General features: G+C 48.9%; 1 protein-coding gene across 4 annotated transcripts in view; it reads left to right on the top strand.

Moving 5' to 3' along the window:
* Window positions 1-13,139, top strand: part of NHS (NHS actin remodeling regulator) — a 356,345-nt gene that overhangs the window by 253,647 nt on the left and 89,559 nt on the right. The window contains exon 1 of one of the 4 annotated variants that reach the window (XM_081564692.1): window positions 8,539-9,725. The exons of the other annotated variants lie outside the window; for them this stretch is intronic. Coding sequence (XP_081420818.1) covers window positions 9,524-9,725 — 202 coding nt within the window. The 5' untranslated portion in view covers window positions 8,539-9,523. Of the gene's footprint in view, window positions 1-8,538; window positions 9,726-13,139 lie in introns of those variants that run through there. 4 annotated transcript variants of the gene reach the window in all.

Here is a 13,139-nt window from a genome sequence, read left to right as displayed (position 1 = left end):
TTAATATATACTGATGCATATATATTAAAATGCATTTGGCATTCTTCCACTGATAAGGTAACTCTCAGTTCAGTTCAGTTCAGTTCAGTCGCTGAGTCGTATCCGACTCTTTGCGACCCCATGAATTGCAGCACGCCAGGCCTCCCTGTCCATCACCAACTCCCGGAGTTTACCTAAGCCCATCTCCATCGAGTCAGTGATGCCATCCAACCATCTCATCCTCTGTCGTCCCCTTTTCCTCCTGCCCCCAATCCTTCCCAGCATTAGGGTCTTTTCCAATGAGTCAACTCTTCGCATGAGGTGGCCAAAGTATTGGAGTTTCAGCTTCAACATCATTCCTTCCAATGAACACCCAGGACTGATCTCCTTTAGGATGGATTGATTGGATCTCCTTGCAGTCCAAGGGACTCTCAAGAGTCTTCTCCAACACCACAGTTCAAAAGCATCAATTCTGCGGCGCTCAGCTTTCTTCATTGTCCAACTCTCACATCCATACATGACCACTGGAAAAACCATAGCCTTGACTAGACGGACTTTTGTTGGCAAAGTAATGTCTCTGCTTTTAAATATGCTATCTAGGTTGGCCATAACCTTCCTTCCAAGGAGTAAGCGTCTTTTAATTTCATGGCTGCAATCACCATCAGCAGTAATTTTGGAGCCCAAAAAAATAAAGCCTGACACTGTTTCCACTGTTTCCCCATCTATTTGCCATGAACTGGTGGGACCAGATGCCATGATCTTAGTTTTCTGAATGTTGAGCTTTAAGCCAACTTTCTCACTCTCCTCTTTCACTTTCATCAAGAGGCTCTTTAGTTTTTCTTCACTTTCTGCCATAATGGTGGTGTCATCTGCATATCTGAGGTTATTGATATTTCTCCCGGCAATCTTGATTCCAGCTTGTGTTTCTTCCAGCCCAGTGTTTCTCATGATGTACTCTGCATATAAGTTAAATAAGCAGGGTGACAATATACAGCCTTGACGTACTCCTTTTCCTATTTGGAACCAGTCTGTTGTGCCATGTCCAGTTCTAACTGTTGCTTCCTGATCTGCATACAGGTTTCTCAAGAGGCAGGTCAGGTGGTCTGGTATTCCCATCTCTTTCAGAATTTTCCACAGTTTATTGTGACCCACACAGTCAAAGGCTTTGGCATAGTCAATAAAGCAGAAATAGATGTTTTTCTGGAACTCTCTTGCTTTTTCGATGATCCAGCGGATGTTGGCGATTTGATCTCTGGTTCCTCTGCCTTTTCTAAAACCAGCTTGAACATCTGGAAGTTCACGGTTCACGTATTGCTGAAGCCTGGCTTGGAGAATTGTGAGCATTACTTTATTAGCGTGTGAGACGAGTGCAATTGTGCGGTAGTTTGAGCATTCTTTGGCATTGCCTTTCTTTGGGATTGGAACGAAAACTGACCTTTTCCAGTCCTGTGGCCACTGCTGAGTTTTCCAAATTTGCTGGCATATCGAGTGCAGCACTTTCACAGCATCACCTTTGAGGATTTGAAATAGCTCACCTGGAATTCCATCACCTCCACTAGCTTTGTTTGTAGTGATGCTTTCTAAGGTCCACTTGACTTCACATTCCAGGATGTCTGGCTCTAGGTGAGTGATCACACCATTGTGATTATCTGGGTCATGAAGATCTTTTTTGTACAGTTCTTCTGTGTATTCTTGCCACCTCTTCTTAATATCTTCTGCTTCTGTTAGGTCCATAGCATTTCTGTCCTTTATCGAGCCCATCTTTGCATGAAATGTTCCCTTGGTATCTCTAATTTTCTTGAAGAGATCTCTAGTCTTTCCCAATCTGTTGTTTTCCTCTCTTTCTTTGCATTGATCACTGAGGAAGACTTTCTTATCTCTCCTTGCTATTATTTGGAACTCTGCATTGAGATGGGAATATCTTTCCTTTTCTCCTTTGCTTTTCGCTTCTCTTCTCTTCCCAGCTATCTGTAAGGCCTCCTCAGACAGCCATTTTGCTTTTTTGCTTTTTTTGCATTTCTTTTCCATGGGGATGGTCTTGATCCCTGTCTCCTGTACAATGTCACGAACCTCTGTCCATAGTTCATCAGGCATTCTGTCTATCAGATCTAGTCCCTTAAATCTATTTGTCACTTCTACTGTATACTCATAAGGGATTTGATCTAGGTCATACCTGAATGGACTAGTGGTTTTCCCTACTTTCTTCAATTTAAGTCTGAATTTGGCAATAAGCCGTAACTCTCACTTGCCCTCAAATAGACTTTTTAAGTGGGTTAGGAATTGTCCATGGCCATGACAATGAATGATCCATGTAAATACTGTCTGTCATGTGAGTCATATTGTTAAAATGTTGTGAACAGCTGTCCAGAAGGCAATGTGGTGAGGTGGAAAGAGCACAAACCTTGGAAAGACAGATCTGAGTTCAAACTTCATCTCAACTTTTAGCTGGATGGCCTTAGACAAGTTACTTAACCTCTTTAAGTATCAATTTCCTCAACCATAAAACAGGCATAGTGATACCTGAGGCTGTTGTGAGGATTAAATGAGATTTTGTATAACACCTGTACATAGTAAAGAGCCATTTCATGCTAACTTCCTTCCCCGTCCCCTTCATTTAAAAAAATAATAATTTAATATATTTATTTATTTATTGGCTGCACCAGGTCTTCTTTGTGTGTCTAAGTGATCAGTCGTATCTGACTCTTTTGTGACCCCATGGACTGTAGCCTGCCAGACTCCTCTGTCCATGGGATTCTCCAGGCAAGTATACTGGAGTGGGTTGCCATGCCCTCCTGCAGGGGATCTTCCCAACCCAGGGATGGAACCCGGGTATCCTGCCACTCCTGCATTGCCGGCGGGTTGTTTACCACTAGCGCCACCTGGGAAGCCCAGTCCCCTTCCTTTTTTCTTTTTTTGAAATTCACATGCAGTGGGCATAGTGGCTTCCAGTTAGAATCACAGCTGCTAAGTTCCTTTTCTGCCAGGTACCAGGTTTTCTTTTTCTACATCCTGCATATTTTAGAGAAATGACTTTGATATAGTATTTTTCAACCTGGGATCTTGGCAGTATTTGTCAATATAAGCATACAGCTAACAATTCCAAGACAATTCTTAGTTTTGGTGCTATACATGATGTCACACTCTTGAACTGTGCACAGCTTGGTTTTCTTTATGGTCTGGATATCCTGAGGAATTCTGGAAACTCACCACCAGAAAAGAAGGCTTTGAATTAATAAAAAGTGGGCAGCAGTGTATGGGAATGGAGTTCTCTCAGAAAGGACGTATTTACAGTGGGGAAGGTTTGCAAACACATCTAGGGGCTCTAAGTGGTGAGCTGGGGCTTTAGGGGCTGGGGAGGGGGGGCAGATGGGGCCAGACCTCTGCTTCTCAGATGCATTCCATGGGGCTCCATTTTGGCTAAATCATCATAATTCCCACCAAGACAACACAGAATGATAATGGTTTTATTTATTATTTTATATGCATTGCTAGGATATGCAAAGCTTTATGGCTTGCCATAAATCGAGAGGGATTATCACAGCTGTTACTTATTTTAACAGGTCACAATACAGTAGTTTGTGCCAGATGGTTTTGAGAATTTTGAGAGAGAAATTTTATACAGGCAGCCATACAGACACTAGCTTGGGTAGTTGGGCCCTGAAATTAATTTACATTTGTTATGATATAAAATGTATATGAATAAACACATAGTTCCTTATGAACGAGCAAGCCATTTTAGAGCAGTGGTGTCTTGTGGAAGTCACGAGATCTCCTGTGAGCAGTGGTGGGCTGGCAGCTGTGATGTGACGTTACAAGGAGCCAGGAGGAGTGAGACTCTGCCACACCCACGTGATGCCAGGGGCATCCAGCTTGCTTCAGGGAAATAAACATTGGAGGCCAAACTGGGTTTCTATCATTGGAGCCCAAGAGAGGAAAGGAGGGAGGCCACCTTAGGGAAACATCTGGGGAGGGTATGTATGCTGGAAAGTGAAATTGGAATTGGGAGTCCCGAGGTCACCAACAAGGTCAGTCTGAGGCAAAAGGGTTTCCCAGACTGGACAGATCGCAGTTCATACTGTTATTATTTACAAAGATTTATTTATGTATTTGGCTGCTTCGGTCTTAGTTGTGGCACAGAGACTCCAGTTGTGGCTCGCAGGCTCAGGCTCAGCAGTTGCATTGTGTGGGCTTAGTTGCTCCACAGCGTGTGGGATCTTAGTTCCCCGACCAGGGATCAAACCCACGCCCCCTACACTACAAGGCAGATTCTTAAGCGCTGGACCACCCAGAAGTTCCCCCACCCCAGGTCATATTATTGCCCTTGCAGATGCTGAAGTTCATGTGTAGAGTGGTCAGTGCTGGAAGATTAGCAGAAATGGCAAGAAGAAATAAGAAGTGATGATGAGGAATCATTTCAGAAGGTGGTTTTGGTTCCAGGTTTCATAAAACAATAAACTTCCAGAATGAGAGACCTAGAGAAAACCTCTCAGATCATCTCCACTGTCCTTGTTTTATAGCTGAAGAAACAGACCGAGAGGATCACTTACATCCAGTCATCTTGGTTCTTTCAATTAAAAAGTGAACGCAGACTATCAGGGTTTGTGGAGTCTGTAGGCCTCTCCCCACCTCTCTCCTTGATTTGCTTCCCCCACCCACCAAGTATGTCTCCTGCTGCCCAGCCTTATGCTAGGGAAGGATTGCCCATACCCATCAGAGTAGTGTTAGTCACTCAGTCATGTCCGATTCCTTGGGACCCCATGGGCTGTAGCCCACCAGGCTTCTCTGTCCATGGGATTCTCCAGGCAAAGAATACTGCAGTTTGTTGCCCTGCCCTCCTCCAGGGGATCTTCCCAACCCAGGGATCGAACCCAGGTCTCCTGCATTGTAGGTAGATTCTTTACCATCTGAGCCACCAGAGAAGCCCAGGTCTAAAGCACAGCTGGGTTTTCTTGGTAAACTGCACCAACATATAAAGATAACATATCACTTCTAGAACAGGAATAAAATTTTTTAGCTTTTTCCGATCAATTTCTTCAGCTCCTATAAGATAACAATGAAATAATTAGGCAGGAAAGGCAAGTTTAGAACAGACTTGGGGCATACATTGGATATCATCTATGTATAGAAAATCAGGAAGTGACAGTATTTTGAAAGTTGAATAGACCATGAATGTCAGGGGACAGAATTAGAACCTTTCTTATAGATTCCCCTGAGATGACGAGTAGAAGCATTAAAGCTTTGAAAATCTGGAGGCTAGATAATGCTGAAAGGGCCCACTCTTTCCAGAGTGGAAGGTGCTTCCCCAGGCTGCAAATAGTTGTCACCAAGCCCACACACCTTGTCACTTAGATTCTTGCTCAGGCCACTAGTAACTCTTCCTTAGTGGGCAGCTGTTACCCAGCCATGATGTCTGTTTCCCTCAGCCTACTGTGGCTTCAAAGTATAGGGAGGGAGCTAGAAGAAGGTGAGAAAGGAGTGACAGTGGGGAACTAACAACCATCAGGGAAAGAGCTTGGAAATCCAAAAAGGAGTCTTTGAAATGTGTTGCCATAGAGACCGATAATAAGCCTTCCTAATAAAGACCCTAAGTAATCAGCAGAGCATTAAATTGTGTTTTGTATCATCTGATTAAAGAGATAGGAGAGTGACTTGTTCAAGGTAGGCTAATTCTGGTAACCAACCCCCAACATTTCAGTGGCTTCTTTCTGGCACTGCAGTCTAATGCAGGTCGGCATGCAGTCACTTGTGGCCCCAGGCTCTTTCCATTTTAGGGTTTCTTTACCCCAGGTTCTCTTAATATGTGTTGGAATGGAAAGGAGCTTTCCTGAGCCTGGCCTGGGACACACAAGCCTTTCCCACCTCCCACTGGCAACATGGAGTTACATGGCTGTGCCTGATGGCCAGGGAGGCTGGCTAGAGGAGCAAGACAGGGACAGTCGGTTGAATAACTAACTAGCTATTTTCTTCCAGGGAAAATATAGTGCTCTAAAACAATGAGGGGCTTCGGTGAACTCCTCTTGGTCAGATCAACTTGAATTGAATGGACAGTCACTGATAATTGAATGAATGGACTTACACATTTGAGTTGAATGGATTTATACATTTCCTGGGAATACCAGTTAAAGAGAACAGTCCTGTCCTGAGTCACGTCATAGATTCAGAGGCCGGTAAACTGTGGCTCTCAGGCCAAATCCCATCCCCTGTCTGTTTTGTGCATAAAGTTTTATTGAAACTCAGTCACCTCCATTCATTTATGCCTTTTGAGCTATAGCAGCAGAGTGGAGTCATGGCAATAGAGTCCTCATGGCTTTTGAAGCCTAAAATATTATCTGACCCTTGATGGAATGAGTTTGCTGATCCCTACTCTAGATCATCACTGTCCTAAAGGGACGACACGTTTGCCATTGTTTTCTTCCTGAGACCTGGTACCCTTGGCTTCCAGGAAAAAACAAGCAGGACACCCACATGGGCTGGGACATAAACTCTGCCCTTAGAATGCTAGCTCCAAGAGGGCGGAGTCCACTCTGTCCACTCTAGTACCCAGCACAGTACCTGGCATTCAGGATGTTCAATAAGTACTTCTGTTTGAACCGGTGAGCCATAGGAAGCATCAGGTACCCTAACCACCAGAAACAGGGTAGGAATTCAGAAAAACTACAATCTGAGCATGTTCGGGAAGACCTAAGACAAAGGAAGGAGCTATCTTCATTGGGCGTTTATTATGTGCCAGGCACCAACATGGTGCTTTGTATCTATTATTTTATTTCCTCTTCCTAACAACCCTATAAATTAGGCATCCTGTTTGCCTTTTACAAGTGAGGAAACCAAGGTTCAGAAAAGTCAAATGATTTTCCAAAGGCCATACTGCTAAGAGTGGAAAAGCTCAGATTCCAACTCAGATCTTTCTGGGACCAAAGTCCAGGGTGTGTTTGTTTGTTTCTCTCTCTCTCTCTCTACCACAGGACTTGCCAAAACCGTATCCAAATGTAAGTGATCTAGTTATATCATTATTTTCATTGTCACTGTTAACAACAACCTCACCACCATAAAGATGAATGCAAAGGGGAAGACATGAACGGCCATTTTCATCACTTTATGGAGCTCTGCAGGCCTCACTGCCAAGGCTCTCCTTTGGTAGAGCAGCCCTGAAAAGCTGGAGCAAGACAGTTCATCTCCATGGGATGTGTGATTAGTGACTTGGCCACCAGCTCCCCCTGCTCTTGCTAGGGATTGCTGTAGAGGGTGGCTATTTTGCTCGCTGGAACGTAAATTCTCATTTCAAAGCCCAAGTGGTTTGAGTCCGCACATGGCAGGGCTTCCCGTGGCCTGGTGGAGTCTGTCCCAGAGCTCTCAGTGAGCTTTTAGCAAGCTCCCAGGTGCCTCTGGTCCTTCGACAAGCAAGTCTAAGGGAAAGACTCCTTTTTTTCTTTTTTTCAGCAGCAGTTCCACACCCGCTGTGGCCACTCCACCACGGTCCCCCAAAGCCAAGGGAGTGGTAGGCTCTGCTCCCACTGACTCCTCAGGGATGTCTGGCATTCTCCATCATGCCGCCTTCGTGAAACCCTGTGGTCCCCTGGTGTCCAGGAGGGGCCATCCCTCCTTCCTGGTCTGCTGCTTCTCTGTCTCATCTCCCTGGTGGGCTCTTTTCCTTTGTCGACCCACCCCTTGAACTTTGGGGTTCACTACTCTTCTCAGCCTCACTTGGGGGAGTGACCGCGCCACCTCCTCCCACCTCATCCTTCCTCACCTCGCCTCGCTCTGTCTTCCAGCGGGGACTCCAGCCTGTGCTGCAGGCTGGCAGCCCTTGGAGGTGGTTGGTGCAAGTGGGGTCAGAGGAGAGCAGCCAGCCTGGACTAACTTGGCTTCCACGTGATCCTTTGTGTGATGACAATCGTAATTCATAGTAATGCCAGTTAGGAAATACTCTCTGCCAGGGCTTGTGCCAACCCCGTGATTTCTTGTGACCTTGGCAAGTAGAGTGTTTCACCACAATTTGTGAATTATGGAGGAGTCAGGGGCCTCGTGGACACAGGACTGCTCTTGCATGCAAATCTGCCCAGGACCTCCGTCTCCCTATTTGAAAACAGGTAGCCTGGTCAAAACAGGGGCAAATTTTCCCTAAATGGGTTTCCAAGGCTTCAAGACAAAGTACCAGAAACTGCCTCCCACAAGGCATATTTTGGATAATTTCATTCACTGCTTTCCCCCTGGTTATATATTAGGATATAAATCCATAAGTGTTGTGTTTTTAGTGGCCCTAAATGGCTTTCTGTCTTCTGCATGTGGTGGTTATATATAGAATCTGCCAGCCTAAGGCATGGGCACACACTGCCATGGTTTTTAACCCTGGTTTCTTCTTGGAGCTGGTTTAGTAAATCACCCATCCCTGGAGATAAGCCCGTCGCCGGTAAGGCATTGTCTTTGCAGTGTTTTGGAGCCTGGGCAGGCTGAGTTGTGTCCAGGCTGCGAGGTTTCGCCAATGAAAGGGGGGAGGGGAGGCAATGTTACAATATTCGGCCGCTCTAATCCTGTTACGCACGCGGGCACATGCTCCGCGCCAGTCTCCAGCCTCCCTCTTGCCCCGGCTGGAGGAGTTGGCACGGTCGGCGTCTGATTCCTCTGCTGTTGGCTCAAGACCAGGGAGCGGGGAGGTGAGAAGGGAACCACGGGGGTGCGGTGCTGAGCAGCCGCGGTCGGTCCAGCCTGTTGGTGATGAGCCGAGCCCGCCGCCTCTCTGGGCATGGGTAACGCGCAGCGCCAGCGGTCGTGCTACCGGAGAAGGAAACGCACAGGTACCAGAAATCCGGATCCAGGATCCTCCGCAGCCCCCGGCTCGTCTAAGCGCGCAGGGCCCGTTCTGTGGCCAGCTCCTGCGCGCCACCGAGTTTGGGGCTGGGGTCTGAGTCCTGCAGCTCACTGCGGCTGGCAGCAGGGGACGGATTATTTTTAGCAGGTTCTCTTTAGCCCAGTGGAGCCAGGAGATGTTCACAGAGCCGGGCGGCTGTCTGCAGAGCGTTGGTGCAACCGTGCCTGCTGCCCGGGAGGTTTGGCTGCCGCAGTCCCCTCCATTCACTGGGCTGTAAATCGAAGCTGTCTACACCGGCAAGGCGCTCGATCCCAGCGTGGTCCTGGGGCTACGTCCCGCCCAGGTCTCCTGGCACCTGATTTCCCAGTGGTCAATTAGGTGTCTCTGCCTGCAGCACTGAAGCAGTGGAGGGGCCAATGCCCCGGCTTTGATGGAGCGCGCCGTGCGCAGAGACCTCCCCAGTCGACTTCCTTATCAGAAGGCAGCATCCATTCATAATTCTCTCTCAGCCTGTGGACCGAGTTTGGCTGGAGCTGGGCATGGACTCCGGCGATCTCCCTTTTTGCATCTGAAGCAGAAACTAAGATAAAAGGGAGAAGGAAAGGGGAATGCAGTCCTAACGCAACAAGGCGCTGGAAAGCCCCCCGGGAGGCCTCTCCTTTGCAGGGAGAGGGAGAAGAGGCAGATCGAGAGCCCAGCGCCACAGCCAGCTGCTGCTTCGCTGCGGAGCCGGCACGCATGCCTACCTCACCTGACGGCCGCATTCCCGGGGAGCCGGCGCGGGGCCCGGCGGCGCGCCCAGGGCGCACGGGCGGTAGGATCTCTGCACCGGGGGAACGAAGCGCGGGCGGGCTTCCCAGGGCCGAGCCCGAGCCTGAGCGGGCGCCCGGGGAGGCCAGCCTCGGCCCGGAGCCCCACCGCAACCCCCCGGGATGTTCCGGTGTGTGAGAGATGGGACCGGCGTGGGGGGGAGGGGGGAGGGGCAGGTGACATCATTTTTAACTAATTTTTCACACCTCTGGGTGGTGGGTAAACTTGGGGAACGGAGGAAGCAGGAGCCGCAGCCCCGCCGCGCGCTAGCCTGAGAGGAAATACCCCCAGCTGAGGTCAAAGAGCCGGGTCCCCTTGGCAGAGCAGAGTGAGGGGGAGCGGGCGGTCAAGGTGGACCGCGCATAGCTCTGAGGGATGAGGGGAGCCACTCTGGCTTTGGGGGGGGTGGCTTTTTTTTTTTTTAAGCATATTGCAGCTGCAGCTTTGAAGTTTGCCGCCTCCTCCCCACCCCCATCCTGGGTTTTGGGGCGGGGCGGCACTCTTCCACGCGGCTGCCCAGGCCTCTCCTAGCTTGGGTGCAGGGACTGCAGGGGCTGGTGGAGACAGGGACTAAAGGCACTGGAAGTGGGAGGGCACCCCGAGGCTCGGCCTTATGGGAGCTCTAGGGGCTGGGGAGAAGTCAGGGGCACCTCTTGGTGCCACTTCCTGTTTTCCTGCCCTGCCCCTGGGTGTTGGGTGACATTTTGCCTGTGCAAGGGTCTCCCCGTCACAGAGCTGGCTGTGATGCTGTAAGGCAAGTGGACTGTTAGGACGAGCTGGACGAGAGAGGCGACCGAGCTGCAGCTTTTGCTTTTGTGGCAGTGTTAACCCCATCAAGCCAGCTCCCTTGGTACACCTGTCCACCTGGGTCACTGTCTGGGGGGTCGTGAGTCCGGCTTCTGGTTGACTAGTCCCGCCGGCCAGCGGGCCAAAACGAGATTTGCCCAAGGTCTGCCAGGCCAGGGATGGTTGGACAGTAGAAGGGCGAAGCCCCCCACGCCCACCCCCGGTACCCCCTCAGGGGAAGGTTAAGCAGGCCCGCCATGATGGTGCCCGGCATTGTGGCCACCGTGTGCTCTGCTCCTGAGTTTGGAAGCTCTTGTTTTATGAGGTTTTAATTTTCCAGTTTCGTGCCTCCTGGTCCCCAGTTTGTTTTTCACAGCTGCTTGTGAGCAAGGCAAAGATAACAGCATCTAAAAATAGCCTTGCGCGGCTGGAGATGCAGCTTAGCCGGACCCCACCATCACAAGGATGGGGTCTCCCTTCCCGGATATGTGAGAGTGAGCCCCGCTGGGCCCCCAGGAAGCCTGAGGCCAGGTCCACACAGCCTTCAGCGGCAGTGCTGCCTCCAGTCTCCGGACAGGGTGGGGATGCTAGGTCGCTGGTCTGGGTGAGAGAGCAGCTGCCTGTCCACCCCTCTGTGAGGGCCAGAGCTACTGGGCTGCAAGATTGGGGGATGGGATCCCAGACAGGGACCCCTCCCTACCCCCCCAGCCGTGGGATTCTGCAGTTTTACATTCTCTGGGAGTTCTGCTTAGCCATCCATATGGGGCTTCCTCCTCTGTGCTTCAGGGGCTAGCAGGCCACACCCCCTCCCAGAGGCCTTTGGCCTTTAATATAGAGGGACCAAAGGGTCCAGGTGGTACTTAAATCATGCCACCTCCCTGGGTGCAGATAGTAGCTGGGGTGCCACTATTTCTTTTCCAGATGGAAATCTCTGGACAGTTGAATGAGGAACCTCTTCTTGGTAACTGCAGGGTACCTGGTCTATCTGAGAGGGGCAGCCCCAGCTGATGGGGAAGGTACTACATGGAAGGAAGGAGACAGGAAGGGACTGAGGACTTCAGTGATGCTAGTGGATGGCAGGAAGCCGTGGTCTCCTCCTGGGTTCCTGTATCCCTTGAGCCTGCCAGGGCTCTCCTGTTATTTATTTCCATAAGCCTTCATTTCCCCCATGTTTGCCTTTTCTTTGGTGGCAAAGATAGCAAAGTCCAGCATGAAGGAAAAAAAGAGATCCCATCTGTTCTTGATCTGATTGAATCATAGGATTTTTTTTTTTTTTGGCAAAAATGCAGTGGTAACTGCTGAAAAAATGTGAATGCCCAACCTTTTAACACTGAAAGAAATAAACTAGAGTGTATGGGAATTTAGGAGGGAAGGTGCACATTCCCACCATCAGTTCCCTTATTCAAGATAGAACCTACTGGGTGAGTCTCTCTTCCTTTTCAAAGTGGATTTTGATTTTTAAATTGTACCTTTATTTTCCTTGGACTTCCCTGGTGGCTCAGATGGAAGAGAATCTGCCTGCAATATGGGAAACCTGGGTTTGATCCCTGGGTTAGGAAGATCACCTGTAGGAGGTCATGATAACCCACTCCAGAATTCTTGCCTGGAGAACCCCATGAACAGAGGAGATCAGGACCATATTAAGATAGCGTTTGATTGGGGGAAGGAAGAGATTAGGAAACCAAATACCTCTGATAAATCCTCTAACCATTCCTGATCAGTCTTCTAGTAGAGGCCTCAGAATATTTGCTGGTTCACCTTAGAAATGTCCCTCACCTTGATGTTCCCTACAGAAGATGCAAGATTACTGATGATTCCATTTAGCCCAAAGGCCCAGTGCAACAGTAGCTAACTCTTTGGCCCCCTTAGAAGAGCAGATGGGAAGACCATGAGCTAGGATGCAGAATTCTTTCCTAAAGACTCACTGACTTGGCTCTGCCTGTAGCAAATAAGATGTCAATGATCTGTTAAACCAAAACAGAAAGGTTCTGCTTCCTCTTGAAGTTCAGAACCTGGATCAGCAGTTAACTGGAGACTCACACTGAGTGCATTGGTTAAGGAATACCATAATAAGTCCCAGATCTCAGGATTTTAACACAATGCAGTTTTTTTCTTTATCATATAAAGTGTAATCAACTTTTAGCTTGTGATGACAAGGAACCTGGTCTCATGCCCTCTTGCAGCTCTGCTATCCTCTAGGGCCTCAGAGTCCCTCCTGAGTTTCTTTGCTTCTAGCCAACAGAAGGGGGAGGAGCACTGGGGATTGGAAGTAACGCATCTCATCCTTGTCCACATTCCACTGGCTAGAAGTCAATCATGTGACCACAGCAAACTGCAAGGGAGGCTGGGAAATGTAGTCTGTGCCTGGAAGATGCCCCTTTTTTGCTCTCCTTTAGGACTGGATTTGGCTCTGGGCAGGTCGTGTAGCCAAATACATATCTCTCTCTTTAAAATGGTGGTAATTCCACCTGCCCTTTCCTGTCTCACAGGATTTGGAAAGGTGTCGAGACATAACAGACTTCTCGAGGGACCATCTGGTCATTGTCATTATTCCCCATGTTATAGATCACTTGCCCAATGTGATACAGCTAGTTTATGGCAGAGCTGCAGTTAGAACCTAGGTCTCCTTCTCTTAGCTCTGTGTTCCTTCTGCCATGTGCTGATCACTCTGCCCTCTTAGGAAAACAGTTACATAGGGTAGAGTTTCAGAAAGCTGATATACAGTCCCCTAGATAGCCTTCATCTTGTATAATAGCCA

This window comes from Giraffa tippelskirchi, chromosome X (assembly GCF_054371585.1).
Source record: "Giraffa tippelskirchi isolate mGirTip1 chromosome X, T2T-mGirTip1v1.2.pri, whole genome shotgun sequence".
Classification (NCBI taxonomy): Eukaryota; Metazoa; Chordata; class Mammalia; order Artiodactyla; family Giraffidae; genus Giraffa; species Giraffa tippelskirchi.
Note: the sequence above shows the minus strand (reverse complement) of the source record. Positions and strands in the feature narration are given on the sequence as shown.